Here is a 26,876-nt window from a genome sequence, read left to right as displayed (position 1 = left end):
ATGGAAGAATATGAATTAATGTTAAATAATAACATTCATGTTGCAACTTGTCTTCCCCACCCCATCCTTGCTTATCTCATGGACTGATGGAGGGAAAATGAGGCAGAATTAAAGTCTGATTTTGATTCTGTAGGATTCCAATTCCAGTTCGGACACAGGGCTATGCAAATCAACTACATTAAGACCAGCATAAGATCTAACCAACGATACGCAGGGATTGTGAATCATATCAGGGAGCAAAGTAGAAAGAAAAACCGTCATGAAAAGGAAAGGCTTCTCAATTCAATTCAGCAAAAGAGTTCAAGTTCCATTACTAGCAACAACAACAATAACAACAAAAAAAAGAATTTAGAAAATTTAGAGTTTGCTATTAACCATGATGGCCAAAACTGGTCATTGTTACATATTTGATCCTGATCCTGTGTAAGATGTGTACGCAATGGTAGATCCTGGTGCAGGTGTTCTGGGCATGCCTAGGTCCCTTATTCATTGCAGAACCTATTTATACCTACCTACCTACCTACATACATGTATACATACCTACACATCAATACATATCCATATGAAACATACTTTTTTTTTTTTTTTTTTTTTTTGCTTCACTTCATCAGATAAAATCATGATGTCTGCCACTGTCATCACAGAGTTCAGCAATACATTCTTTGTGCTTATATATGTATACCTACACATCCTTCTGTCGGTGCAAAAATCAATATATCAATCAATATAACATCAAAAGAAAACCATTATTATTTTACAAGAACAATAATAATCAAAATACAAAAATCAAATAAACGTACTGGAGAAAAAAAAGGTATGCAAACGGCAAATAAACTTCTGTTTAAAATGCAAAGAAAATACTTTTTTTTTCAAGTACCAGTCACTAATAGAACGTTATCAACTTTATATGTGAAGTCTTCTCCAATCCATCAAATTGAGAACCAAAAGAATGTGTTGCTACGCATGCGCCCAGACAAGTTTACCGGTTTTCCTTTTCCGGAATTTAGGGACAAGTAATTGTAATCTTAAGATTTTATCAGTTGTTTTCGAGCTCAAATCATTTACTTGACTAATATTTCAGACATGAAAAATAATTGTATTATTAGTCTTATTGAATCTTCTTATTTCTAATTCAAAGCCAAATAAAGTATAAATATTGTTTTAGTCCAGTCACACAAGGACTGCTCCTTCATAGTTGCCATAAACAAGCAAAATGGCGTCGAACACGACAGAAGATGTGAAATCGTTCCTTAACAAAGTTGAAGAAATTGGTAATACACTCTTCTGTTTTATTTTTTGCAACGGCAACTGGTTCCTTATAGTATATTCTATAAAGTATTAACGTACAAATGTCGTGTAAAATCCGTTTAGGTCATAGTTTTGATGAAACATGAGTGTCTTATAACGAAAGTTCTAGTACAGAGTGAGAAACTGGAAAGTTCTGTGACGGTTGATATATGCACATGTATGCCCATAGTCACAAGCCAGGGACTTTTCTTTTCTTAGCAGGTCGTTCTACTTTTAGTCTGGCTTTCTCACTTCCTTTTGCTTTGTTATACATGTTGTATGCAAACACGATGCAGCAACTTTGTACTAGTAGTACAAGTGGTAGTTGTAGTAGTAGTGTCTTCTTCTTCTTCTTCTTCTTCTTCTTCTGTTGTGTAGCCACAATCAACACTTTGATTATTTTGCCACATTTTGCGGGGGTTTCCGCAGACTAGTTGCTTGACAAAAAAAAAAAAATTTTTACTCCAATCACATTTGCACTCTCCCTCCTGCCCACTAACTAGATCAGAGGGGGCGAGAAGTGACAGGCAGGCATCCTATTGATGGCCCCTGGCATCCCCTGCCACAGCGCCCTCCTTCCAGCACTCCCCCTACCCACTGCTTACCTAAACATTCACTCTCACATTCATACCCGACAATTGCTGTAATTTATCCTATGGTTTTGCCTACTCTTGGAGTTTCGCAGCAGCGAGACTGTCAAGAGTGGCGACCTTAAGGTGAGAGGTGACTCTGCTTTTGAAGCTGCTAGGGGAGTCTGCCTCAACAATGTTTGCTGGGAGTTCATTCCACTCATGAATGGCACGTGGGAAGAAAGAAAAGAGCCGATACTGCTGTTTATGATTCACAAGCTGTTGGAATTGTTGGTCATGTGATCTTCTGTCTCTCATAACTGGTTTTTGGAGGACACTTTTGTTGACTTGCACCAGGTCGTTGTGTATTTTGTACAACATTGTGACCCTTGCTGCTTGACGTTTCTGGAGAGGCAACTACTTGAGCTTTTCAAGCATGTCTGTTACACTTGCACGCCGGTGATAGCGGTTGAGGACGAATCGAACTGCTCTTCTTTGGATGTGTAGGGACTGGCATTTGACTGCCCAGGCCTCACGACCTTTTTGTTTTACGTCCCCTGCAATATCGGTCTCCTTTTATTTGTGGGATACACGTGTTTTCATTTACATATACTGTAATTTACTCATCAAAGTCAGTAATTTTTGACTCACTTGTGTAAACAAAGTGAGTCTTTGTTTTAACCCGGTGTTCGGTTGTCTGTGTGTGTGTGTCTGTGTGTCCGTGGTAAACTTTAACATTGACATTTTCTCTGCAACTACTTTGTCAGTTGACACCAAATTTGGCATAAAAATAGGAAAAATCTAGTTCTTTCCAGTCATCTTGTTTAAAACAATATTGCGCTTCTGGGATTGGCACAAAAAAATAAAGAATGAAGCCTAATTATATGCAAACTGCATTTACTGTTATATTTATATTTTTTGTATTCTCTAAACTTGGCACTTTGATCTGATATTGTGACCCAACAGCTAGAGCAGTCATTATTATCATTTTTTGTTCAAACAGGAACTTCTTTTGCTAAGCATGGAATTTTTATTTATTTTGCAAACGTTTTGCTGCAGATAGTAAAAAGGGGAAATTACTCTGTAATGCTAGTGGAGTTAATTTGCTTTAAACTGATCTTTCTCATCTTAAACATTATATTTTGAAACAAGAGAGGCAAGGCCTTCAAGACTCACTTGTGATGCACTTTTTAAAAAAAAATCCAAGCTTTTTATGTATTGAGTATAATTTCAAAATGTAATGTTTAAGATGAGAAAGATCAGTTTAAAGCAAAGTAAGTTCCCCAGCAGAGTAATTTCCCTTGTTCTGCTATCTAAACCAAAACGTTTGCAATAAATAAAACTTCCATGCTGAGCAAAAGAAGTTCCTGTTTGAACAAAAAATGATAATAATGACAGATCCTTTGTTGGGTCGAATATCAGATCAAAGTGCCAAGTTTAGAGAATACAAAAAATATAAATATAACAGTAAATGCATTATACTCAATACCTAAAAACTTGGATTTTTTTTAAAGTGTATCACAAGTGTGTCTTGAAGGCCTTGCCTTTCTTGTTTTCTTTTAACTTGATGTTCATGTCAAGGACAGAAGATTTTTGAACACATTAGTATTTTGTGCAAGTTTAGTTTTGATAAGTAGTGCATTCCATATTTGTGCAATTCTTTTAGCTAATGAATTTTTTTCTTATGTTTGTATTACAGTGCACTTTGCAAATTTTCATCATTGAATTTCTTTGTACTCATAATCTGACATTCTAAAAATATTATTCACATGGACTTCATTGTAGCAGTTTAACATTTTGTATGTTTCTGTTAAATCCCCTCTTAGCCTTCTACCCTTTAATGAATGCAGATTTAAGTATATAAGTCTCTGTTGATAGCTCATAGATTTGCCTTCTTTTGATAACTTAGTTGCTCTTCTTTGTACCCTTTCTGTAGTTTTAGATTGTCTCTTGAGGTATGGGACCCACCATTTGCAATTGTAACACTCGACAGACTGCCTCATCACCGTCCTCAACATGGATCATCACAAATCAAGCGTTGCCATGGAGTCAATTGTGAGAGAGATGCTTTGGCTCTTTGTTTACCTTTAGTACCTGAGCCACTCATACTTGACGAGCCCCCTTTGCCTCCAGGCTGACTCTGTGGTTTCATGATCACAACAACATTTTCACAATTCTAAACAAACAGATACTTATAAGATGATTGTGTGTGTGTATGTGTATATATATATATAAACACAGACATCTGTTATCTGTTACCTTCACGAAGTGCAAACTCAAAACGAAGTGAAAATCGAGTAAAGTGTTATTTTTAAAATCCATGAGTGATCGATGACTGAGTATTCTGTGATAGAAGTTAGTTCCAGAACAAATCTTCCTGAAATGATCTGTTGTTTCACAATTGTATTTTTGCACCACTTTCTGCTATCACAACTTTGTTTTCAACAATTTTTGGAAGATCAGATGTCTTGCAATGTGATCAACTTCATAATTTTTTTTAACTTAGACGGAGCGATCACAAGAACATGTCTGCTAGCTGAAGGGACCTGTTGGTAAGAGTTCTGGCCCTTAGTCAAGAACTGTTTCTTAATTTAGTGAGTAGCAGTGGCAGAACTTTACATTATTGATAAGGACTAGAATTAGGGATATTTCATTAATTGTACACCCATTCATATTTTAATGTATGCATATTTTATCAGTTATACGCCTTGATTGGGGGTTCATGGACAGAACTTAGAAATAAAAAGATACTGCAGATCAACATTCACTGATGCAGTGACACTGATGGTTTTATTCATGTTGTTATGGAACGTGAACTGACAAAAAGAGATTTTTAAAAAGTTGTGTACAAAGAAAACATATTTCAGTATGCCAACTTATTTCTCTGTTGGTTATACTTAATAACTTTGTTTTGAAGCAAGAATAGATTTATGATTAGATTAGAATATAAAGATAGCGTTTTGAAGAAAACATGTTACTGAGAATTGATAACTCAGAAAGATTAAGCACAGTATTCACTGCTTCGATTTCTGAGAAATGGTATATTGTATGATGAATGATAACCAGCTACAATTTTTCATACATCATTGTGCTAAACATAAGAAAGGTCAAATGTAGTGCTTGGATCAGGATTAAGTTTGAAGAGGATATGATTTCAGTTACCAAGACACTCAGTCAAAGTAACTTTTCAAAACTGAAAATGATTGTAAAGAGTATTGAATAATCCCTTTTTTTTTTCTTAATGTATGGTTGCTGAACTTGATTCTAACAGAAAGTTGTCTGTAATCTATGCTTAGAAAAAAAAAGAAAAAGATCTGTTGTAACTTTGTCCCCTTAATTCAGATTGGTATACCTCCACAGATCTGGTATGTAACTGGTCTGGTGACTTTATTTTCTTTTTTTCTTTTTTTTTTTACACACTGCAAATTAACACTAGGTTAGTAGAGGGATATATACTTATATAATCTATGGATACCACTATTTATGCCTTCCCATCCTATCCCTGCTGTTTTAACTATGATGCATGCATGGACATTTTCTTGGTATTATGAGTGTAAGGCAAATAGTGCACTTTAAAATCTCTGCAGAAAAAAGGCACAAGCAGTGTGTGTGTATTTCAGAGATATTTTTGTTTCCTAATGATAAATGGAAGTGACCAGTTGATATCCTCCAAACTTGTCCAAATGCTTTAGGAACAGCTAATAAATTGGTAGTTTCATTGTTTGATTTTTGAATGAATATAGATAAATTTAGTGAATCTCGTCATGTCTGTATTTGCTTCAGGTTCTGTCAGACAAGGCATGTAATTCCTTTCACATTACCAGTTTCACTCTGGATAAAAAGACTGAGAAACTAAGACAGTTAATTCTTGGTTATGATGATTTCAACAAACATTGCAACGAACCAGTGAATATTGTTATGAATTATATCATGTTCCTTTGCATTGGGCACAAAGGATCTTTCCCTTTTCTTTCCTGCTGGTCATTAGTTTTTAATGAATATATTCATACTAATTACTATTCATTGATTGATTCTTTGTATTTTAAAGTGTAACAAATTATACACATGTTTACAATACAAGTACAGTCAGAAATAAGTCTTGTCTGTCACGTGGTTGCTGTTTTTGTACCCCAATTACACAGAGTCCATAGTGAAGGGACTCAACTCTGGCGATGACCAGCAGCTGAAGACGGCGATGCACAAGGCGGATGAGTTCCTTAAGTCCCAGAAGACCAAAAGTGCTGACAAAGATGAGGAGAAGGACCTGCCTCAAACCACCACAGGTTTCTCTTCTTTGTCCTTTGGTTTTTGTTGTTATTGTTGATGTTGTTATTGTTGGTAGGATATTGGATAGGGTTCTTGTTCCTGTTGTTGATGCTGTTCCAGTTTGTTTTTTGTGTGTGTTTGTGTGATGGAGTCACATTGTCATTGCCTGAATGAAAACTAGACTGAAAAACTAGGACAGTTGGGTTTGTTTTTGTTTTTTTTTTGGGGGGGGGGTTGTTTGTTTTTTTGTTGTTGTTTTTTTTTTGCAGCCCTGTCATCTGAACTGTGTCAGTGGCATTGCTCCCAAGCTGCTCATTTCTTGTCCCCTAAACACAGTCACACCCGGGTTCATCTGTCACACTCCCAGTGTCTGCAGTCCACAGGGAACCATCAATGTTAGGTCGCCAGGAGGCCACACACCAGAGGAGACCCTGCAATGCTGCTGAGTCACTTCAGTGGTGTTCAGTGGTACCTGTTCTGATTTAACGTACTTCGGACACCACCTACTAAGCCCCCTACTAACGACAATAATGGCTTAGTCACGGATCCAGACTGAGTGAGCATCCTTCCCAAAGTGGAGACTGCTGCCACATCCCTCCAACAACAGTCCCCCATGAATCTGCTGACACTGATTGCATTGACAGGACTCACCCCAAGCACAGAAGTGGTGTGGTATCAAAACTGAGGTCACCATGACAGCAGGGCATGAAAGGCCATAGACTTTGGGACATTTTTGTTTATAATGGTAATAATGAAGGAGGAGGAGGATGACGGTGTTGCTATGGAGGTCCTATTTGGTTTGGGACTTCATAACAAGGCTGTACTCTACACTTCCTTTCATAATGATATCCCAGTGTCAACCAGGCCCGAGAGATGCAGACACTTGCAGTGTTGGTCAGGTAATTAAAGCAACACACCCAAAGACGTATCCGTGAAGTGGATGACACTCAGCTGCATGGTCTCAGTCTCCCCATTTAAGCCCATAACACACTCAACTCTGGGTAGGAGCCGGCCGCAGGCCAAAAACCCCACCTCCGCTGGGATTTGAACCCGCGTCCTCCCAGCCTTCAGTCCATGATGCTAACCACTTCGCCACAGGTGGCTGGTCAAGGACAATTGATTCTTACCCAACTCCACTTGTGTGTTATAAGCTGCTGTCGTCTCTCTCTCTCTTTTTGATCTCTCTCCTTTCGTCTGTTCCTTGTTTATATGAATTCTTTTATGTCTCTGTTTGAGAGAGAGAGAGAGAAAGAGAGAGAGAGAAATGATTTGCTTGAGCTGTTCCCTGCAGATAGCAGTCCATATACAGTGCAGAGGAACCTGCTGCAGCCAGTGGAGAGTACAACTTAATACAATGTAGCGCAGTGCAGTTCACAGCAATGCAGTACAAAGCATATATCCAATGTTGGTGTGCCAGGGTTCTGCAAAACACAACTGTGACCACAACATGACACTTTGCTATGTAATACAATGTGACACAATACCATACAGTACAGTGTAACACAGTACCTTGTAACACAATACCATACAGTACAATGTAACACAATACTGTACAGTACAATGTAACACAATACTATACAATGCAATATAACACAATACCATACAGTACAGTGTAACACAATACCATACAGTACAATATAACACAATACTATACACTACAATGTAACACAATATCATACAGTACAATGTAACACAATACCATACAGTACAATATAACACAATACTATACACTACAATGTAACACAATATCATACAGTACAATGTAACACAATACCATACAGTACATGTAACACAATACCATACAGTACCTTGTAACACAATACTATACAGTACAATGTAACACAGTACCATACAGTACAATGTAACACAATACCATACAATACAATGTAACACAATACCATACAATACAATGTAACACAATACCATACAATACAATGTAACACAATACCATACAATACAATGTAACACAATACCATACAGTACAATGTAACACAATACCATACAATACAATGTAACACAATACCATACAGTACAATGTAACACAATAGCATACAGTACAATGTAACACAATACCATACAATACAATGTAACACAATATTATACAATACAGTGTAATACAGTACCATACAATACAATGTAACACAATACCATACATACCATACAGTACAATGTAACTCAATGCTATACAATACAATGTAGCACAATATCATACAATACAATGTAACACAATACTATACAATGCAGTGTAACAACACAAAACAATGGAACACAGTGTACCTATCCAATGTTGGTGTGCCAGGGTTCGGTAAAACAACACAACACACCGTGACTCATTAACATACAATACAATGCAACACAGTACTGTACAACACAATGTAACACAACACAGAACAATGCAGTGTGATGTACCTGTCCAATGTTGGTGTGCCAGGGTTCAGCAAAACACAACACAATGCAACACATTACCAAACAATGCAATACATTACTATGCACTGCAATGCGACACAGTGCAGTGCTGTGCAGTACAGAACAATACAGTGTAGCTATCCAATGTTGGTGTGGCAGGGTTCAGACAGTCATCCAATGTTGGTGTGGCAGGGTTCAGCAAAACAGTCATCCAATGTTGGTGTGGCAGGGTTCAGCAAAACAATCATCCAATGTTGGTGTGGCAGGGTTCCGCAAAACAGTCATCCAATGTTGGTGTGGCAGGGTTCAACCAGTCATCCAATGTTGGTGTGGCAGGGTTCAGCAAAACAGTCATCCAATGTTGGTGTGGCAGGGTTCAGCAAAACAGTCATCCAATGTTGGTGTGGCAGAGTTCAGCAAAACAGTCATCCAATGTTGGTGTGGCAGGGTTCCGCAAAACAGTCATCCAATGTTGGTGTGGCAGGGTTCAGCAAAACAGTCATCCAATGTTGGTGTGGCAGGGTTCAGCAAAACAGTCATCCAATGTTGGTGTGGCAGGGTTCAGCCAGTAATCCAATGTTGGTGTGGCAGGGTTCAGCAAAACAGTCATCCAATGTTGGTGTGGCAGGGTTCAGCAAAACAGTCATCCAATGTTGGTGTGGCAGGGTTCAGCCAGTCATCCAGTGTTGGTGTGGTAGGGTTACGCCAGTCATCCAATGTTGATGTGGCAGGGTTCAGCAAAACAGTCATCCAGTGTTGATGTGGCAGGGTTCAGCCAGTCATCCAATGTTGGTGTGGCAGGGTTCAGCCAGTAATCCAATGTTGGTGTGGCAGGGTTCAGCAAAACAGTCATCCAATGTTGGTGTGGCAGGGTTCAGCAAGAGTCATCCAATGTTGGTGTGGCAGGGTTCAACCAGTCATCCAATGTTGGTGTGGCAGGGTTCAGCAAAACAGTCATCCAATGTTGGTGTGGCAGGGTTCAGCAAAACAGTCATCCAATGTTGGTGTGGCAGGGTTCAGCAAAACAGTCATCCAATGTTGGTGTGGCAGGGTTCAGCCAGTCATCCAGTGTTGGTGTGGTAGGGTTACGCCAGTCATCCAATGTTGATGTGGCAGGGTTCAGGAAAACAGTCATCCAGTGTTGATGTGGCAGGGTTCAGCCAGTCATCCAATGTTGGTGTGGCAGGGTTCAGCCAGTAATCCAATGTTGGTGTGGCAGGGTTCAGCCAGTCATCCAATGTTGGTGTGGCAGGGTTCAGCCAGTCATCCAATGTTGGTGTGGCAGGGTTCAGCCAGTAATCCAATGTTGGTGTGGCAGGGTTCAGCAAAACAGTCATCCAATGTTGGTGTGGCAGGGTTCAGCAAGAGTCATCCAATGTTGGTGTGGTAGGGTTTAGCCAGTCATCCAGTGTTGGTGTGGCAGGGTTCAGCCAGTCATCCAATGTTGGTGTAAAAAACAACAACAGCAAAACAGTCATCCAATGTTGGTATGGCAGGGTTCAGCCAGTCATTCAATGTTGGTGTGGCAGGGTTCAGCCAGTCATCCAATGTTGGTGTGGCAGGGTTCAGCAAAACAGTCATCCAATGTTGGTGTGGCAGGGTTCAGCAAAACAGTCATCCAATGTTGGTGTGGCAGGGTTCAGCAAAACAGTCATCCAATGTTGGTGTGGCAGGGTTCAGCCAGTCATCCTATGTTGGTGTGGCAGGGTTCAGCGAAACAGTCATCCAATGTTGGTGTGGCAGGGTTCAGCCAGTCATCCAATGTTGGTGTGGCAGGGTTCAGCAAAACAGTCATCCAATGTTGGTGTGGCAGGGTTCAGCCAGTCATCCTATGTTGGTGTGGCAGGGTTCAGCAAAACAGTCATCCAATGTTGGTGTGGCAGGGTTCAGCAACAGTCATCCATTGTTGGTGTGGCAGGGTTCAGCAAAACAGTCATCCTATGTTGGTGTGGCAGGGTTCAGCACAACAGTCATCCTATGTTGGTGTGGCAGGGTTCAGCAACAGTCATCCTATGTTGGTGTGGCAGGGTTCAGCGACAGTCATCCAGTGTTGATGTGGCAGGGTTCAGCAAAACAGTCATCCAATGTTGGTGTGGCAGGGTTCAGCAAAACAGTCATCCTATGTTGGTGTGGCAGGGTTCAGCCAGTCATCCAGTGTTGGTGTAAAAAAAACAGCAAAACAGTCATCCAGTGTTGGTGTGGCAGGGTTCAGCCAGTCATCCAATGTTGGTGTGGCAGGGTTCAGCAAAACAGTCATCCAATGTTGGTGTGGCAGGGTTCAGCAAAACAGTCATCCAGTGTTGGTGTGGCAGGGTTCAGCCAGTCATCCAGTGTTGGTGTGGCAGGGTTCAGCAAAACAGTCATCCAATGTTGGTGTGGCAGGGTTCAGCAAAACAGTCATCCAGTGTTGGTGTGGCAGGGTTCAGCCAGTCATCCAATGTTGGTGTGGCAGGGTTCAGCAAAACAGTCATCCAATGTTGGTGTGGCAGGGTTCAGCCAGTCATCCAATGTTGGTATAAAAAAAACAGCAAAACAGTCATCCAATGTTGGTGTGGCAGCGTTCAGCCAGTCATCCTATGTTGGTGTGGCAGGGTTCAGCAAAACAGTCATCCATTGTTGGTGTGGCAGGGTTCAGCAAAACAGTCATCCTATGTTGGTGTGGCAGGGTTCAGCAAAACAGTCATCCTATGTTGGTGTGGCAGGGTTCAGCAAAACAGTCATCCTATGTTGGTGTGGCAGGGTTCAGCAAAACAGTCATCCAATGTTGGTGTGGCAGGGTTCAGCCAGTCATCCAATGTTGGTGTGGCAGGGTTCAGCAAAACAGTCATCCAATGTTGGTGTGGCAGGGTTCAGCCAGTCATCCAATGTTGGTGTGGCAGGGTTCAGCAAAACAGTCATCCAATGTTGGTGTGGCAGGGTTCAGCAAAACAGTCATCCTATGTTGGTGTGGCAGGGTTCAGCACAACAGTCATCCAATGTTGGTGTGGCAGGGTTCAGCAAAACAGTCATCCAATGTTGGTGTGGCAGGGTTCAGCCAGTCATCCAGTGTTGATGTGGCAGGGTTCAGCAAAACAGTCATCCAATGTTGGTGTGGCAGGGTTCAGCCAGTCATCCAGTGTTGATGTGGCAGGGTTCAGCAAAACAGTCATCCAATGTTGGTGTGGCAGGGTTCAGCAAAACAGTCATCCTATGTTGGTGTGGCAGGGTTCAGCAAAACAGTCATCCAATGTTGGTGTGGCAGGGTTCAGCAAAACAGTCATCCAGTGTTGGTGTGGCAGGGTTCAGCCAGTCATCCAATGTTGGTGTGGCAGGGTTCAGCAAAACAGTCATCCAATGTTGGTGTGGCAGGGTTCAGCCAGTCATCCAATGTTGGTATAAAAAAAACAGCAAAACAGTCATCCAATGTTGGTGTGGCAGGGTTCAGCCAGTCATCCAAAGTTGGTGTGGCAGGGTTCAGCAAAACAGTCATCCAATGTTGGTGTGGCAGGGTTCAGCAAAACAGTCATCCAATGTTGGTGTGGCAGGGTTCAGCAAAACAGTCATCCAATGTTGGTGTGGCAGGGTTCAGCAAAACAGTCATCCAATGTTGGTGTGGCAGGGTTCAGCAAAACAGTCATCCAATGTTGGTGTGGCAGGGTTCAGCAAAACAGTCATCAACAAAAGAAGTGGGGAGGACGGATCAGCAGGAGGGGCTGGAAATATGGACATCACTGATCAGAGTGAGTCATTGTTTTCTGCTTCTTTGAGTGTCATTCATTGTGCGTGGGTGTGTGAATGAGGTGTAGGGGCTGAGGGATCAGCTTGTGTGTGTGTTGGAGGGGTGGGTGGGTATAGGTGTGTGTAGATGTGTGTGTAGGAGGGGTGGGTGGGTATAGGTGTGTGTGGATGTGTGTGTGTAGTTGTGGGTGGGTATAGGTGTGTGTGGATGTGTGTGTGTTGGAGGGGTGGGTGGGTATAGGTGTGTGTGGATGTGTGTGTAGGAGGGGTGGGTGGGTATAGGTGTGTGTGGATGTGTGTGTGCAGGAGGGGTGGGTGGGTATAGGTGTGTGTGGATGTGTGTGTGTAGGAGGGGTGGGTGGGTATAGGTGTGTGTAGGAGTTGTGGGTGGGTATAGGTGTGTGTGGATGTGAGTGTGTAGGAGGGGTGGGTGGGTATAGGTGTGTGTGGATGTGTGTGTGTGGTGAGTCCACATGGTCAGTAGAATCAAAAGAAGACAAGAACAAATGTGTGTGTTGTGTGTGAGAGAGAGAAAAAGAGCGTGTGTGTTTGTGTGTCTGGATAAACATGGTACATTGTGTTTTTTCTTTTGACAGAGTCCTTCTTGGTGGATAAACATGGTACATTGTGGTTTTTCCTTTGACAGAGTCCTTCCTGGTGGATAAACATGGTACATTGTGGTTTTTCCTTTGACAGAGTCCTTCCTGGTGGATAAACATGGTACATTGTGGTTTTTCCTTTGACACAGTCCTTCCTGGCAGATAAACATGGTACATTGTGGTTTTTCCTTTGACAGAGTCTTTCCTGGTGGATAAACATGGTACATTGTGGTTTTTCCTTTGACACAGTCCTTCCTGGTGGATAAACATGGTGCATTGTGTTTTTTCCTTTGACAGAGTCCTTCCTGGCAGATAAACATGGTGCATTGTGGTTTTTCCTTTGACACAGTCCTTCCTGGTGGATAAACATGGTACATTGTGGTTTTTCCTTTGACAGAGTCCTTCCTGGTGGATAAACATGGTACATTGTGGTTTTTCCTTTGACACAGTCCTTCCTGGTGGATAAACATGGTACATTATGGTTTTTCCTTTGACACAGTCCTTCTTGGCAGATAAACATGGTACATTGTGGTTTTTCCTTTGACAGAGTCTTTCCTGATGGATAAACATGGTACATTGTGGTTTTTCTTTGACAGAGTCTTTCCTGATGGATAAACATGGTACATTGTGGTTTTTCCTTTGACACATTCCTTCTTGACAGATAAATATGGTACATTGTGGTTTTTCCTTTGACACAGTCCTTCCTGGTGGATAAACATGGTACATTGTGGTTTTTCCTTTGACACAGTCCTTTTTGGCAGATAAACATGGTACATTGTGGTTTTTCCTTTGACACAGTCCTTCCTGGTGGATAAACATGGTACATTGTGGTTTTTCCTTTGACAGAGTCCTTCCTGGTGGATAAACATGGTACATTGTGGTTTTTCCTTTGACACAGTCCTTCCTGGCAGATAAACATGGTACATTGTGGTTTTTCCTTTGACAGAGTCCTTCCTGGTGGATAAACATGGTACATTGTGGTTTTTCTTTGACAGAGTCCTTCCTGGTGGATAAACATGGTACATTGTGGTTTTTCCTTTTACAGAGTCTTTCCTGGTGGATAAACATGGTGCATTGTGGTTTTTCCTTTGACACAGTCCTTCCTGGTGGATAAACATGGTACATTGTGGTTTTTCTTTGACAGAGTCCTTCCTGGCAGATAAACATGGTACATTGTGGTTTTTCCTTTGACAGAGTCTTTCCTGGTGGATAAACATGGTGCATTGTGGTTTTTCTTTGACAGAGTCCTTCCTGGTGGATAAACATGGTGCATTGTGGTTTTTCTTTGACAGAGTCCTTCCTGGTGGATAAACATGGTGCATTGTGGTTTTTCTTTGACAGAGTCCTTCTTGGTGGATAAACATGGTACATTGTGGTTTTTCCTTTGACAGAGTCCTTCTTGGTGGATAAACATGGTGCATTGTGGTTTTTCTTTGACAGAGTCTTTCCTGGCAGAAAAACATGGTGCATTGTGGTTTTTCTTTGACAGACTCCTTCCTGGCGGCCCTGGAAGCGGATGCCAAAGAGCGATCAGAGCGACGGAAGGTGAACGAGAAAGAAGCGCAGGTGCTGAAGGAAAAGGGAAACCAGGCGTTCAAGGAGAACAACTTTGAAAAGGCCCTGGACTTGTACAATCAGGTAGAAAGGGGCTGCATTCAGTGTCAGTGCTATTGTCAGTGCTAACTCTTAGTTTGAAGTTAACATTCAGTGTCAGTGCTAACTCTTAGTTTGAAGTAAACATTCAGTGTCAGTGCTAACTCTTTGTTTGAAGTTAACATTCAGTGTCAGTGCTAACTCTTAGTTTGAAGTTAACATGTCCTTATGCTATCATTCAGTGTCAGTGTTAACTCTTAGTTTGAAGTTAACATGTCCTTATGCTATCATTTAGTGTCAGTGCTGACTCTTAGTTTGAAGTTAACATGTCCTTATGCTATCATTCAGTGTCAGTGCTGACTCTTAGTTTGAAGTTAACATTTATTGTCAGTGCTAACTCTTAGTTTGAAGTTAACATGTCCTTATGCTATCATTCAGTGTCAGTGCTGACTCTTAGTTTGAAGTTAACATTCAGTGCCAGTGCTAACTCTTAGTTTGAAGTTAACATTCAGTGTCAGTGCTAACTATTAGTTTGAAGTTAACATGTCCTTATGCTATCATTCAGTGTCAGTGCTAACTCTTAGTTTGAAGTTAACATTCAGTGTCAGTGCTAACTCTTAGTTTGAAGTTAACATGTCCTTATGCTATCATTCAGTGTCAGCACTAACTCTTAGTTTGAAGTTAAGATTCAGTGTCAGTGCTAACTCTTAGTTTGAAGTTAACTCACTCAGTACGGCCAGTCCTCTCTTCTCCTCTGCACAGACCCCTCGGATGTCCAGTGGGTGTCTCAATGACCCAACCTTTAGCTTCTGTCGCCAGAATTGTGGGATTCTTTGTCAACATTCACCTCTTCAGTATAAGACCCTTCCACTTGCAATATTTTGATGATGGTAATTGGGGTGAAACGCTGTTAACGTCGTCTCTTTCGCCGTTCGTATGGAGAGAGTTAACATTCAGTGTCAGTGCTAACTCTTAGTTTGAAGTTAACATTCAGTGTCAGTGCTAACTCTTAGTTTGAAGTTAACATGTCCTTATGCTGTCATTCACTTTTTTTTTTTAAAGTTTGAAACATCCAGCTGTGTCAGTTTTCAAGTGGGAAACTGACTGAAAATATCATTTGTGTACGTTTGTGAATGTGTATGTTTGTGTGTATGTACTTTCACCAAGCGTGCATGTGAGCTGTCAGCTCTTTCAAGTCTGGCCTTAAAACCTACATCTTTCCAAAATAGCTTTTCTTTACCGCAGCTCTTTTTGTCTGTCTTTAGTTTCTGTAGCTTCTATCTACATGTATACAAGTTTCACCTTTCATCATTTTCTTTCAGAGTTTTGCATACATGTGAAAATTGGGGTGTGTGTCGCTTTGAATTACTTCAACACATGAGTTAGAACTACATGAATACATCTTTTTTTTTTTGGGGGGGGGGGGGAATGCACAGATGTTAACATTAAGTACATCTATTATTATTAGATGTACATACGTTAACACTATATAAGTACATCTATTACTATTAGATGCACCAATGTTAACACTATATAAGTACATCTATTATTAGTAGTAGTAGATGCATGGATGTTGACTCTATATGAATACCTGTATTATTATATACACAGATGTTAACACTATATTAGTACATTTAGTATCATTACATGTATGGGTGTTAACACTGTATATTATAAATACACCTATTGTTATTATTATATGCACAGATGTTAATGCTATATGATTACCTCTATTTTTATCATTATATGCACAGATGTTAACACTATATTAATACATTTAGTATCATTAGATGTATGGATGTTAACACTATATATTATAAATACATCTATTATTTGATGCACAAATGTTAACACTATATTGATATATCTATTATTATTATTATTATTAGATGCACAGATGTGAACACTAGATAATTACATCTATTATTATCAGATGCACAGATGTTAACACTGTATGAATATGTGTATTATTAGATTCACAGATGTTAACACTATATAAATACATATATTATCAGATTCACATATGTTAACACTATATGAATACACATATTGTCAGATGCACATATGTTAAGACTACATTAATACATCTATTATCAGATGCACAGATGTTAACACCATATAAATAATCTGTTATCAGATGCACATATGTTAACACTATATAAATACATATATTAGTATCATCATTATTAGATGTACAGATGTTACCACTATATGAATACATCTGTTGTTATCAGATGTACAGATGTCAACACAAGATGAATACATCTATTTTTATCAGATGTTAACAGAAAATTGATACATCTGTTATTATTATCATCAGATGTCCTATGCATGTCTTTGCTATGTATACTTACCATTGTAATACAACTGTAAAGATAGACAAATAGAAAAAAAAAGTGAGGAAATTGATACACTGTGGTTGTGCAGGCCATCGACAAAATACGAGACAACCCCATGCTGTATACAAATCGTGCGCAAGCACTGATCAAACTGGGCAAGTATGAAGAGGCGCTGAAAGACTGTGACTGGGCTCTCAGGGTGAGTTGTTGGACCATTTCCGTTAGCTTTGGTTTTAAGGGGATGAAGCTGGTGGGTGAGTAGGTGGTGTGTTTTTGTGTGTCACTGCGTGGGTGTGTGAATGTGTGAGGATGTTTGGGTGAGTGTGTATGTGTGTGTATGAGTATGTGTGTGTGTGTATGTGCGTGTTTGTGTGTATGTGTTTATGTGTGTGTGCCTTGATCGAGTTTGGGTTGATTTGTGTGTATGTATGTTTTTAATTATATGTTTTTGAGTAGTGCTATACAGTGTCACATTGACTGCATGCAGGTGATCATCAGTATGATCAAGGCAATACAAGGAGGCCAGACAAACACATACACACTTATACACAGCACACACTTACACACACACACACACACACACACACACACACACACACACACACACACACACACACACACACATTTTTCATCAATGAACTTGCTTTTGAGGTGACAAAAAAGGGAAGACACGGCACACACTTAATCCCTTGGTGCCTTTGAAGTGTTTTTGTTATTGTTTGCCGATGATGTTATTCTTATATCAGACACTGCAATAGGGCTACAAAACCAATTGGATGCACTAAAGTTTGAGGCTGATAGGTTAGATTTGACGGTAAGTCTGGACAAAATGAATGTAATGGCTTTTCGAAAGGGAGGGCATCTTTCAATTCACAAAAAATGGTTCTATGGAGACTGTGAGGATAAAGTAACAAATTCTTAAAGAAATTTAGGTCTTCCATTTTCAACTAAGTTGAGTCTCCCAGGTTCATGGATTGAAAGTTGTAGAAAAGGAAAGAAGGGGATAATGGAGATTATAAGATCTTAAAAAACAAAACAAACTTAACTGTATCGATTTCTCTGTATTCTGGAAACTATTTGACTTACAAATTGAACCAATCCAAACATATGCTGCAGAAATCTGGGGACTGTACGATAATCAAGAAATGGAAAAGGTTCATACATATTCAGTTGAACGCTTCCTTTCGGTGCCTTTGCATTCGTCCACTAAAATGTCATATGGTGAAACTGGTCGATACCCACTACATACAAAAACAAAGATCAAATGTATTAGATACTGGCTTAGATTAATATAGCTCCCACTGACAAGAATAAGCAGACAAGCTTATGGAATTATGCTAAATCATTTAGATTCTGGGAAAGAAAAAAATTGGGCTTTTTTGGTGAAGAATGTTTTAACCACACAGGGCCTTGGGATTGTCTGGATATGTCAGGGTGTTGGCAGTGATCGAATATTTCTCGCAGAATTTAAAGACAGAATAATTAATTTGGTACAAACAGGATTAGCATGCCCACTTTGAAGAGTAAGCAAAACACACTTCGTTCCTCACTTTTAAGAACATTTTTCAGACAGAAAAATACATAAAAGTAGTAAGTAACAAATGGCACAGAACAAGCCTGGCCTAAATGCTAACAAAAAATGGTTCTCTGCTGACACGTCCACACAGTCCCCTTGTCCTATGTATTGTATTTCAGTTGAAGATGAAACTCATTTCCTTTTTATGTGTAAGTATTATGAAGAAATTTGAAAGAAATGCTTAATTTTCAACAGTGAAAACTTAAGTAACATGAACCTTACCAGTATGGTTTTGATAGAAGATGAAGTAAGAATAAGATCACAAGCAAAATTTATCACCCTAGCTTGGGATTGTTGGAAAAAGAAATTATCTTCGGAAGCCTTATAGTTATCGAAAAAAAACGTTACCCTGATGCCAGTTCCACAGTTTATAATTCTGAATGACTTTGTAGAAAGTTGGATGGTCGAGCTTTTTTACTATTATGTTGTTGTTTTTTTATCTTAGCAATATGTTGTATTCTATTATTTTGTTGTTGTTGTTTTTTTGTCATTGATTTTCTTTTTACTCTTAGCAGTGTGTCAATTTCTATGTAAACTGTCATTATTTTGTTCCTACATTGTCCCCCATGCCAAAGGATAGTATTTTGTTCCTACATTGACGGGCGCAATAGCCGAGTGGTTAAAGCGTTGGACTGTCAATCTGAGGGTCCCGGGTTCGAATCATGGTGACGGCTCCTGGTGGGTGAAGGGTGGAGATTTTTACAATCTCCCAGGTCAACATATGTGCAGACCTGCTAGTGCCTGAACCCCCTTCGTGTGTGTACAGAAGCAGAAGATCAAATACGCACGTTAAAGATCCTGTAATCCATGTCAGCGTTCGGTGGGTTATGGAAACAAGACTACATTGTCCCCCATGCCAAAGGATAGTATAGTGTTGATACATTGTCCCCCATGCCAAAGGATAGTATAGTGTTGATACATTGTTCCCCATGCCAAAGGATAGTATTTTGTTCATACATTGTCCCCCATGCCAAAGGATAGTATTTTGTTCCTACATTGTCCCCCATGCCAAAGGATAGTATAGTGTTGATACATTGTCCCCCATGCCAAAGGATAGTATAGTGTTGATACATTGTCCCCCATGCCAAAGGATAGTATTGTGTTGATACATTGTCCCCCATGCCAAAGGATAGTATTTTGTTCCTACATTGTCCCCCATGCCAAAGGATAGTATAGTGTTGATACATTGTCCCCCATGCCAAAGGATAGTATTGTGTTCCTACATTGTCCCCCATGCCAAAGGATAGTATTGTGTTGATACATTGTCCCCCATGCCAAAGGATAGTATTGTGTTGATACATTGTCCCCCATGCCAAGGATAGTATTTTGTTCCTACATTGTCCCCCATGCCAAAGGACAGTATAGTGTTGTACATTGTCCCCATGCCAAAGGACAGTATAGTGTTGATACATTGTCCCCCATGCCAAAGGATAGTATTGTGTTGTAATCCATGTCAGCGTTCGGTGGGTTATGGAAACAAGAACATACCCAGCATGCACACCCCCGAAAACGGAGTGTGGCTGCCTACATGGCGGGGTAAAAACAGTCATACACGTAAAAGCCCACTTGTGTGCATACAAGTGAACGTGGGAGTTGCAGCCCACAAACGCAGAAGAAGAAGTTCCTACATTGTCCCCCATGCCAAAGGATAGTATTGTGTTGATACATTGTCCCCCATGCCAAAGGATAGTATTGTGTTGATACATTGTCCCCCATGCCAAAGGATAGTATAGTGTTGATACATTGTCCCCCATGCCAAAGGATAGTATTGTGTTCCTACATTGTCCCCCATGCCAAAGGATAGTATTGTGTTGATACATTGTCCCCCATGCCAAAGGATAGTATTGTGTTGATACATTGTCCCCCATGCCAAAGGATAGTATAGTGTTGATACATTGTCCCCCATGCCAAAGGATAGTATTGTGTTCCTACATTGTCCCCCATGCCAAAGGATAGTATTGTGTTGATACATTGTCCCCATGCCAAAGGATAGTATTTTGTTCATACATTGTCCCCCATGCCAAAGGATAGTATTGTGTTCTACATTGTCCCCCATGCCAAAGGATAGTATTGTGTTGCTACATTGTCCCCCATGCCAAAGGATAGTATTGTGTTGATACATTGTCCCCCATGCCAAAGGATAGTATTTTGTTGATACATTGTCCCCCATGCCAAAGGATAGTATTGTGTTCCTACATTGTCCCCCATGCCAAAGGATAGTATAGTGTTGATACATTGTCCCCCATGCCAAAGGATAGTATTGTGTTGATACATTGTCCCCCATGCCAAAGGATAGTATTTTGTTCCTACATTGTCCCCCATGCCAAAGGATAGTATTGTGTTGATACATTGTCCCCCATGCCAAAGGATAGTATTGTGTTGATACATTGTCCCCCATGCCAAAGGATAGTATTTTGTTCCTACATTGTCCCCCATGCCAAAGGATAGTATTGTGTTGATACATTGTCCCCCATGCCAAAGGATAGTATAGTGTTGATACATTGTCCCCCATGCCAAAGGATAGTATTGTGTTCCTACATTGTCCCCCATGCCAAAGGATAGTATTGTGTTGATACATTGTCCCCCATGCCAAAGGATAGTATTGTGTTGATACATTGTCCCCCATGCCAAAGGATAGTATTGTGTTCCTACATTGTCCCCCATGCCAAAGGATAGTATTGTGTTGATACATTGTCCCCCATGCCAAAGGATAGTATTTTATTCCTACATTGTCCCCCATGCCAAAGGATAGTATTTTGTTCCTACATTGTCCCCCATGCCAAAGGATAGTATTTTGTTCCTACATTGTCCCCCATGCCAAAGGACAGTATAGTGTTGATACATTGTCCCCCATGCCAAAGGATAGTATTGTGTTCCTACATTGTCCCCCATGCCAAAGGATAGTATTGTGTTGATACATTGTCCCCCATGCCAAAGGATAGTATTGTGTTCCTACATTGTCCCCCATGCCAAAGGATAGTATTGTGTTGATACATTGTCCCCCATGCCAAAGGACAGTATTGTGTTGATACATTGTCCCCCATGCCAAAGGATAGTATTTTGTTCCTACATTGTCCCCCATGCCAAAGGATAGTATTGTGTTGATACATTGTCCCCCATGCCAAAGGACAGTATTGTGTTGATACATTGTCCCCCATGCCAAAGGATAGTATTTTGTTCCTACATTGTCCCCCATGCCAAAGGATAGTATTGTGTTCCTACATTGTCCCCCATGCCAAAGGACAGTATAGTGTTGATACATTGTCCCCCATGCCAAAGGATAGTATTTTGTTCCTACATTGTCCCCCATGCCAAAGGATAGTATTGTGTTGATACATTGTCCCCCATGCCAAAGGATAGTATTTTGTTCCTACATTGTCCCCCATGCCAAAGGATAGTATTGTGTTCCTACATTGTCCCCCATGCCAAAGGATAGTATTGTGTTGATACATTGTCCCCCATGCCAAAGGATAGTATTTTGTTGATACATTGTCCCCCATGCCAAAGGATAGTATTTTGTTCCTACATTGTCCTCCATGCCAAAGGATAGTATTGTCAGTGGCAATAAAACAATGTCAGTGTCTGTGTCTCTCTTTCTTCAAGTCGGAAACATTTCCAAGGCACAAGTTGCAGCCCTTAACAGAATCGTAAAAACTGCCACCAAGATTACCAGGGCTGATCTACCTTCTCTAGATGGCATATATTATAAACGGCTACTCAAAAAAGCAAAATCAATCAGCCAGGATGAATCACATCCAGTTTTTGGGATTTTCGAGATGCTCTCCTCTGGTCAAGAAGTACAAGGACGAAAACCAGTCACTTTGCCAACAGCTTTTTCCCCAAAGCAGTCAGTGTCCTGTCTCTCAAACAAATCTAGTTTGATAAATAGAATTGTGCAATCAACAACCATCTACCTGATGATCTAGTCATCAGCCCCATCCACATGTAATATGCGGCTTCTTTTCAAACGTGTGTGTGTGTGTGAGAGAGAGAGAGAGAGAGTGTGTGTGTGAGCGTGCATGCATGTGTGTGTGTGTGTGTGTGTGTGAGTGCGTGCATGTGTGTGTGTGTGTGTGTGAGTGCGTGCATGTGTGAGTATGCACAAGTTTTTATTTTGATATACACTTGTATGTATCCTATTCTCTACTGTATCTGTGTTTGTGTATGATTTTCGATTTATTTTCATACCTTGTTATGTACTATCCCCCCCAATATTCCTTGTGACCCCGGTACTCTTGGTAATAAAGACATGTTCTATTCTATTCTATTCTGTTCTATTCTATGTGTATGTGTGTCTCACACTCTCTCTCTGTCTCTGAGTCTCTCTCTCTCTCCCTCTCTCTTTCTCTGTCTCTCACTAACGATGTTGCCTGAACTGGGTGCAGGCGAACCCCAACACCATCAAGGCCCACGTGCACATGGGTCGTGCCCACCTGGCCCTGGAACACTACCAGGAGGCCAGGGACAGCTTCAGCCAGGTGCTCACTATCGACCCCAAGAAACAGACCATGGTGCAAGGTAAACCTGCAGTGTTGGTCCGCTGGTCACACGTTCGGCCAGGAAGTGAGAGAAATGTGAATGTGCCGGTTTGAAATCCCACAGTCGCCGGTATTTTCTCTCCACCTTGGGTGGTGGTCTGGGTGTTAGTCATTTGGACGAGACCATGAACCTGAAGTTGGGTGTGCAGCATTCACTTAGCACACGTAAAAGAACCCACAGCAAAAAAAAGGGTTATCCCTGGCAAAATTCTGTAGGAAAATCCCTTCGATAGGAAAACAAATAAAATTACAGGCAGAAAAAAAAAGTTTAAAAAAAGGGTGGCGCTCGCAGTGTGGCGACACGCTCTCCCTGGGGAGAGCAGCCCAAATTTTACACAAAGAAATCTGTTTTGACAAAAAGAGTAATATGATACAATACTATACAAACCTCAAGCTCTGACCATTTTTGGGGGGAGGTGGGCGGGGTTGGTCTGTGTGTGTACTGCTTTATGGCCTGACACTCAGCTTATATCACAGACTGACATCAGCTTTCCTGCAGTTGGGCCAACAGCAAGGTAAGAGTTATATGATCAACACTTTCTCCACTGCAGTGGGAAGTCATTTACAGCTTGGGCTTTTTGTGAAAGACTGTGTGCCTCTCAGACTAGGAGCTGAGATTGCACTAGCTCTTAGTGCTGCAGCCTTGGGGGCTAGTTGGCCTTTGCGAATCATCCCCAGCACCAACTGTTCTTCAACCCACTTGGCTGAGAGAGTGGGGTGTAACTTGGGCTAGATACTCTCCACTCTTATCTCAAGTCTAGCCCATATAGTTGGCACAGCAGAAGGCTAGATACCCTCCACTCTTATCTCAAGTCTAGCCCATGTAGTTGGCACAGCAGAAGGCTAGATACTCTCCACTCTTTTCTAAAGTATAGCCCATGTAGTTGGCACAGCAGAAGGCTAGATACTCTCCACTCTTTTCTAAAGTATAGCCCATGTAGTTGGCACAGCAGAAGGCTAGATACCCTCCACTCTTTTCTAAAGTCTAGTCCATGTAGTTGGCACAGCAGAAGGCTAGATACTCTCCACTCTTATCTCAAGTCTAGTCCATGTAGTTGGCACAGCAGAAGGCTAGATACCCTCCACTCTTATCTCAAGTCTAGTCCATGTAGTTGGCACAGCAGAAGGCTAGATACTCTCCACTCTTATCTCAAGTCTAGCCCTAGCCCATATAGTTGGCACAGCAGAAGGCTAGATACCCTCCACTCTTATCTCAAGTCTAGTCCATGTAGTTGGCACAGCAGAAGGCTAGAACCCTCCACTCTTTTCTAAAGTCTAGCCCATGTAGTTGGCACAGCAGAAGGCTAGAACCCTCCACTCTTTATCTCAAGTCTAGTCCATGTAGTTGGCACAGCAGAAGGCTAGATACTCTCCACTCTTTTCTAAAGTATAGCCCATGTAGTTGGCACAGCAGAAGGCTAGATACTCTCCACTCTTTATCTCAAGTCTAGCCCATGTAGTTGGCACAGCAGAAGGCTAGATACTATCCACTCTTATCTCAAGTCTAGCCCTAGCCCATATAGTTGGCACAGCAGAAGGCTAGATACCCTCCACTCTTATCTCAAGTGGTTTTCAGAGAAACTAAAACTGAAAGCTGGTTTTCAGAGAAACTAAAACTGAAAAGTGGTTTTCAGAGTACCTTGAGGAAGTGTCGAGGGCAGAGGCGGCCCAGTCGGCCGAACAGAAGGCGAGGGAGCTGTTTGCCGCGGGTGACACAGAGGCCCAGGGGCTGGTGGAGGTGTTGAAGAGAGTGCAGGCCCCTGACCGGCTCCCCATGTACTACAGTGGGGGACTTCGGGTGCTGTGCAGCCAGCTGGACAAAGGCAGGTTTTGGTTTTTTGTGCTGTGCTGTTTCCTCTCTCTGTCTCTGTCTCTCTCTCTCTCTCTCTGTCTCTCTGAGTGCAAGAGAGTGCAGGCCCCTGACCGACACACCTTGTACTACAGTGGGAGGCTACAGGTGCTGTGTAGCCAGCTGGACAAAGGCAGGTTTTGGTTTTTTGTGCTGTTTTCTTGTGTGTCGTCTGTGAATTAATTTGTATTTCTTTTTTTTTTTGGTTTATTCATCTAGTTTATTTTATTTCATATTGATTTTTTTGTGTGTGTAATTTTTACACAAACCTAGGGCAAGCTCTCATGGCCTTTGTGAGAAATCAGGCGCATACTATCTTTTTTTCTTTTTTTTTTCAATTTTGTTTAGTTTTGTTTAGTTTTAACAGCAGATGTTGCGTTGCATATATGGATCAATCCACACGTTTTGCCAGATTCTCAAAACTGAAACTTGCAGTTTTCTTCATTTGCGATTTTAATTTTTTGCCTACAGAAAGTTAGGGCTTGGTCTCTGACTGACAGTAGGTGCTATACAAGTATCCACATCAATCAATAAGTGACATGTGTCTGACTGAGAATAGGTGCTATACAAGTATCCACATCAATCAATAAGTGATGTGTACCTGACTGAGAATAGGTGCTATACAAGTATCCACATCAATCAATAAGTGACGTGTACATGACTGAGAATAGGTGCTATACAAGTATCCATATCAATCAATAAGTGACGTGTACCTGACTGAGAATAGGTGCAATACAAGTATCCACATCAATCAATAAGTGACATGTGTCTGACTGAGAATAGGTGCTATACAAGTATCCACATCAGTCAATAAGTGACGTGTACCTGACTGAGAATAGGTGCTATACAAGTATCCATATCAATCAATAAGTGACGTGTGTATGACTGAGAATCGGTGCTATACAAGTATCCACATCAATCAATAAGTGATGTGTACCTGACAGAATAGGTGCTATACAAGTATCCACATCCATCAATAAGTGACGTGTACCTGACTGAGAATAGGTGCTATACAAGTATCCATATCAATCAATAAGTGACGTGTGTATGACTGAGAATCGGTGCTATACAAGTATCCACATCAATCAATAAGTGACATGTGTCTGACTGAGAATAGGTGCTATACAAGTATCCACATCAATCAATAAGTGACGTGTGTATGACTGAGAATAGGTGCTATACAAGTATCCACATCAATCAATAAGTGATGTGTACCTGACTGAGAATAGGTGCTATCGGAGATTAGAAAAGAGAGAGAAACCACTCACGGCAGGCCCCTTCTTACTGTCTATAACAGTGCTGAAGCTGTTTTGGGGCACACACGCAGTGCGGAAGGGTGGGGGTAAATCACCCTCTCCTTCCCCACCTGAAGGAAACTGGTCCGTTCGACGGTTCACCTGCAGTAAAGCGAAAGTTAAGTTACGCCTGGAATTTCCCACGTGTAGTAAGATTCGCTGTATACAATGAAAACCGATTCATTTTTGCTTTGGTTTTTAGCACGTTTGCATCTGCTTGAATGTAGATAATATAAAAAGAAAATAAAGCAGCTCCCCCCACCACCAACCCCCCCCCCCCCCTCCCCCAGCGCACATGAGAGAGACAGTTATAAATTATTGAACTGCGTTTTCGTAACGCTACTTTTTCTTCACACTTTCTGGTTTACATCACCATTTCTTCAACAACAAAAAATATATATATCAAAACATAAAACACATATTCAGCTCTGTCTCTCTTCTAACATCTGTCTATACATACATACATGAACACATACATACATAATTTCATATAGATCTATCAGTATGTAAATCTAAATCTATCTATATGTACATAAGCATATATATAATTCATATATATACGAACGCTTCATGTTGCCCGAGCAGACCGTTGTATTGTGCTCTATCTCTCTCTCTAAGTCTCTGTCTCTGTCTCTCTCTCTCGGGAGTTTTACATGGCTGTTAAAAGCATCTACGATTCTGTACTTGTATGTGTTCATGACAAAGGTATTTATTCAGACTTTTTTCAGTGTCCAAGAGGGGTTAAACAAGGTTGTATGCCAAGCACACAGCTGTTTTCCTTTTTCATCGGTGAATTGGCAGTGGAGTTATCAAAGAAGGGGAGACATGGAATACAAATGATA

The 26,876-nt window shown here is 41.0% G+C and overlaps 2 protein-coding genes across 2 annotated transcripts in view; one reads left to right on the top strand and one right to left on the bottom strand.

Moving 5' to 3' along the window:
- Positions 1-896, bottom strand: part of LOC143276648 (intraflagellar transport protein 57 homolog) — a 38,178-nt gene extending 37,282 nt beyond the window's left edge. Inside the window, exon 1 of the mRNA XM_076581269.1 lies at positions 801-896. The gene's annotated coding sequence lies outside the window, so the exon portion shown is untranslated. The remainder of the gene's footprint in view (positions 1-800) is intronic.
- A 317-nt stretch (positions 897-1,213) lies between these two features.
- LOC143276603 (tetratricopeptide repeat protein 12-like) overlaps positions 1,214-26,876 on the top strand; it is a 57,402-nt gene continuing 31,739 nt past the window's right edge. The window contains exons 1-7 of the mRNA XM_076581209.1: positions 1,214-1,271; positions 5,999-6,139; positions 12,164-12,247; positions 14,334-14,482; positions 16,865-16,975; positions 22,738-22,870; positions 24,525-24,713. Of these exons, the coding sequence (XP_076437324.1) occupies positions 1,214-1,271; positions 5,999-6,139; positions 12,164-12,247; positions 14,334-14,482; positions 16,865-16,975; positions 22,738-22,870; positions 24,525-24,713 (865 nt within the window). The remainder of the gene's footprint in view (positions 1,272-5,998; positions 6,140-12,163; positions 12,248-14,333; positions 14,483-16,864; positions 16,976-22,737; positions 22,871-24,524; positions 24,714-26,876) is intronic.

This window comes from Babylonia areolata, chromosome 32 (genome assembly GCF_041734735.1).
Source record: "Babylonia areolata isolate BAREFJ2019XMU chromosome 32, ASM4173473v1, whole genome shotgun sequence".
Classification (NCBI taxonomy): Eukaryota; Metazoa; Mollusca; class Gastropoda; order Neogastropoda; family Buccinidae; genus Babylonia; species Babylonia areolata.
The sequence above is the reverse complement of the archived record's forward strand: the minus strand, read 5'-3'. Positions and strand labels throughout refer to the sequence as shown.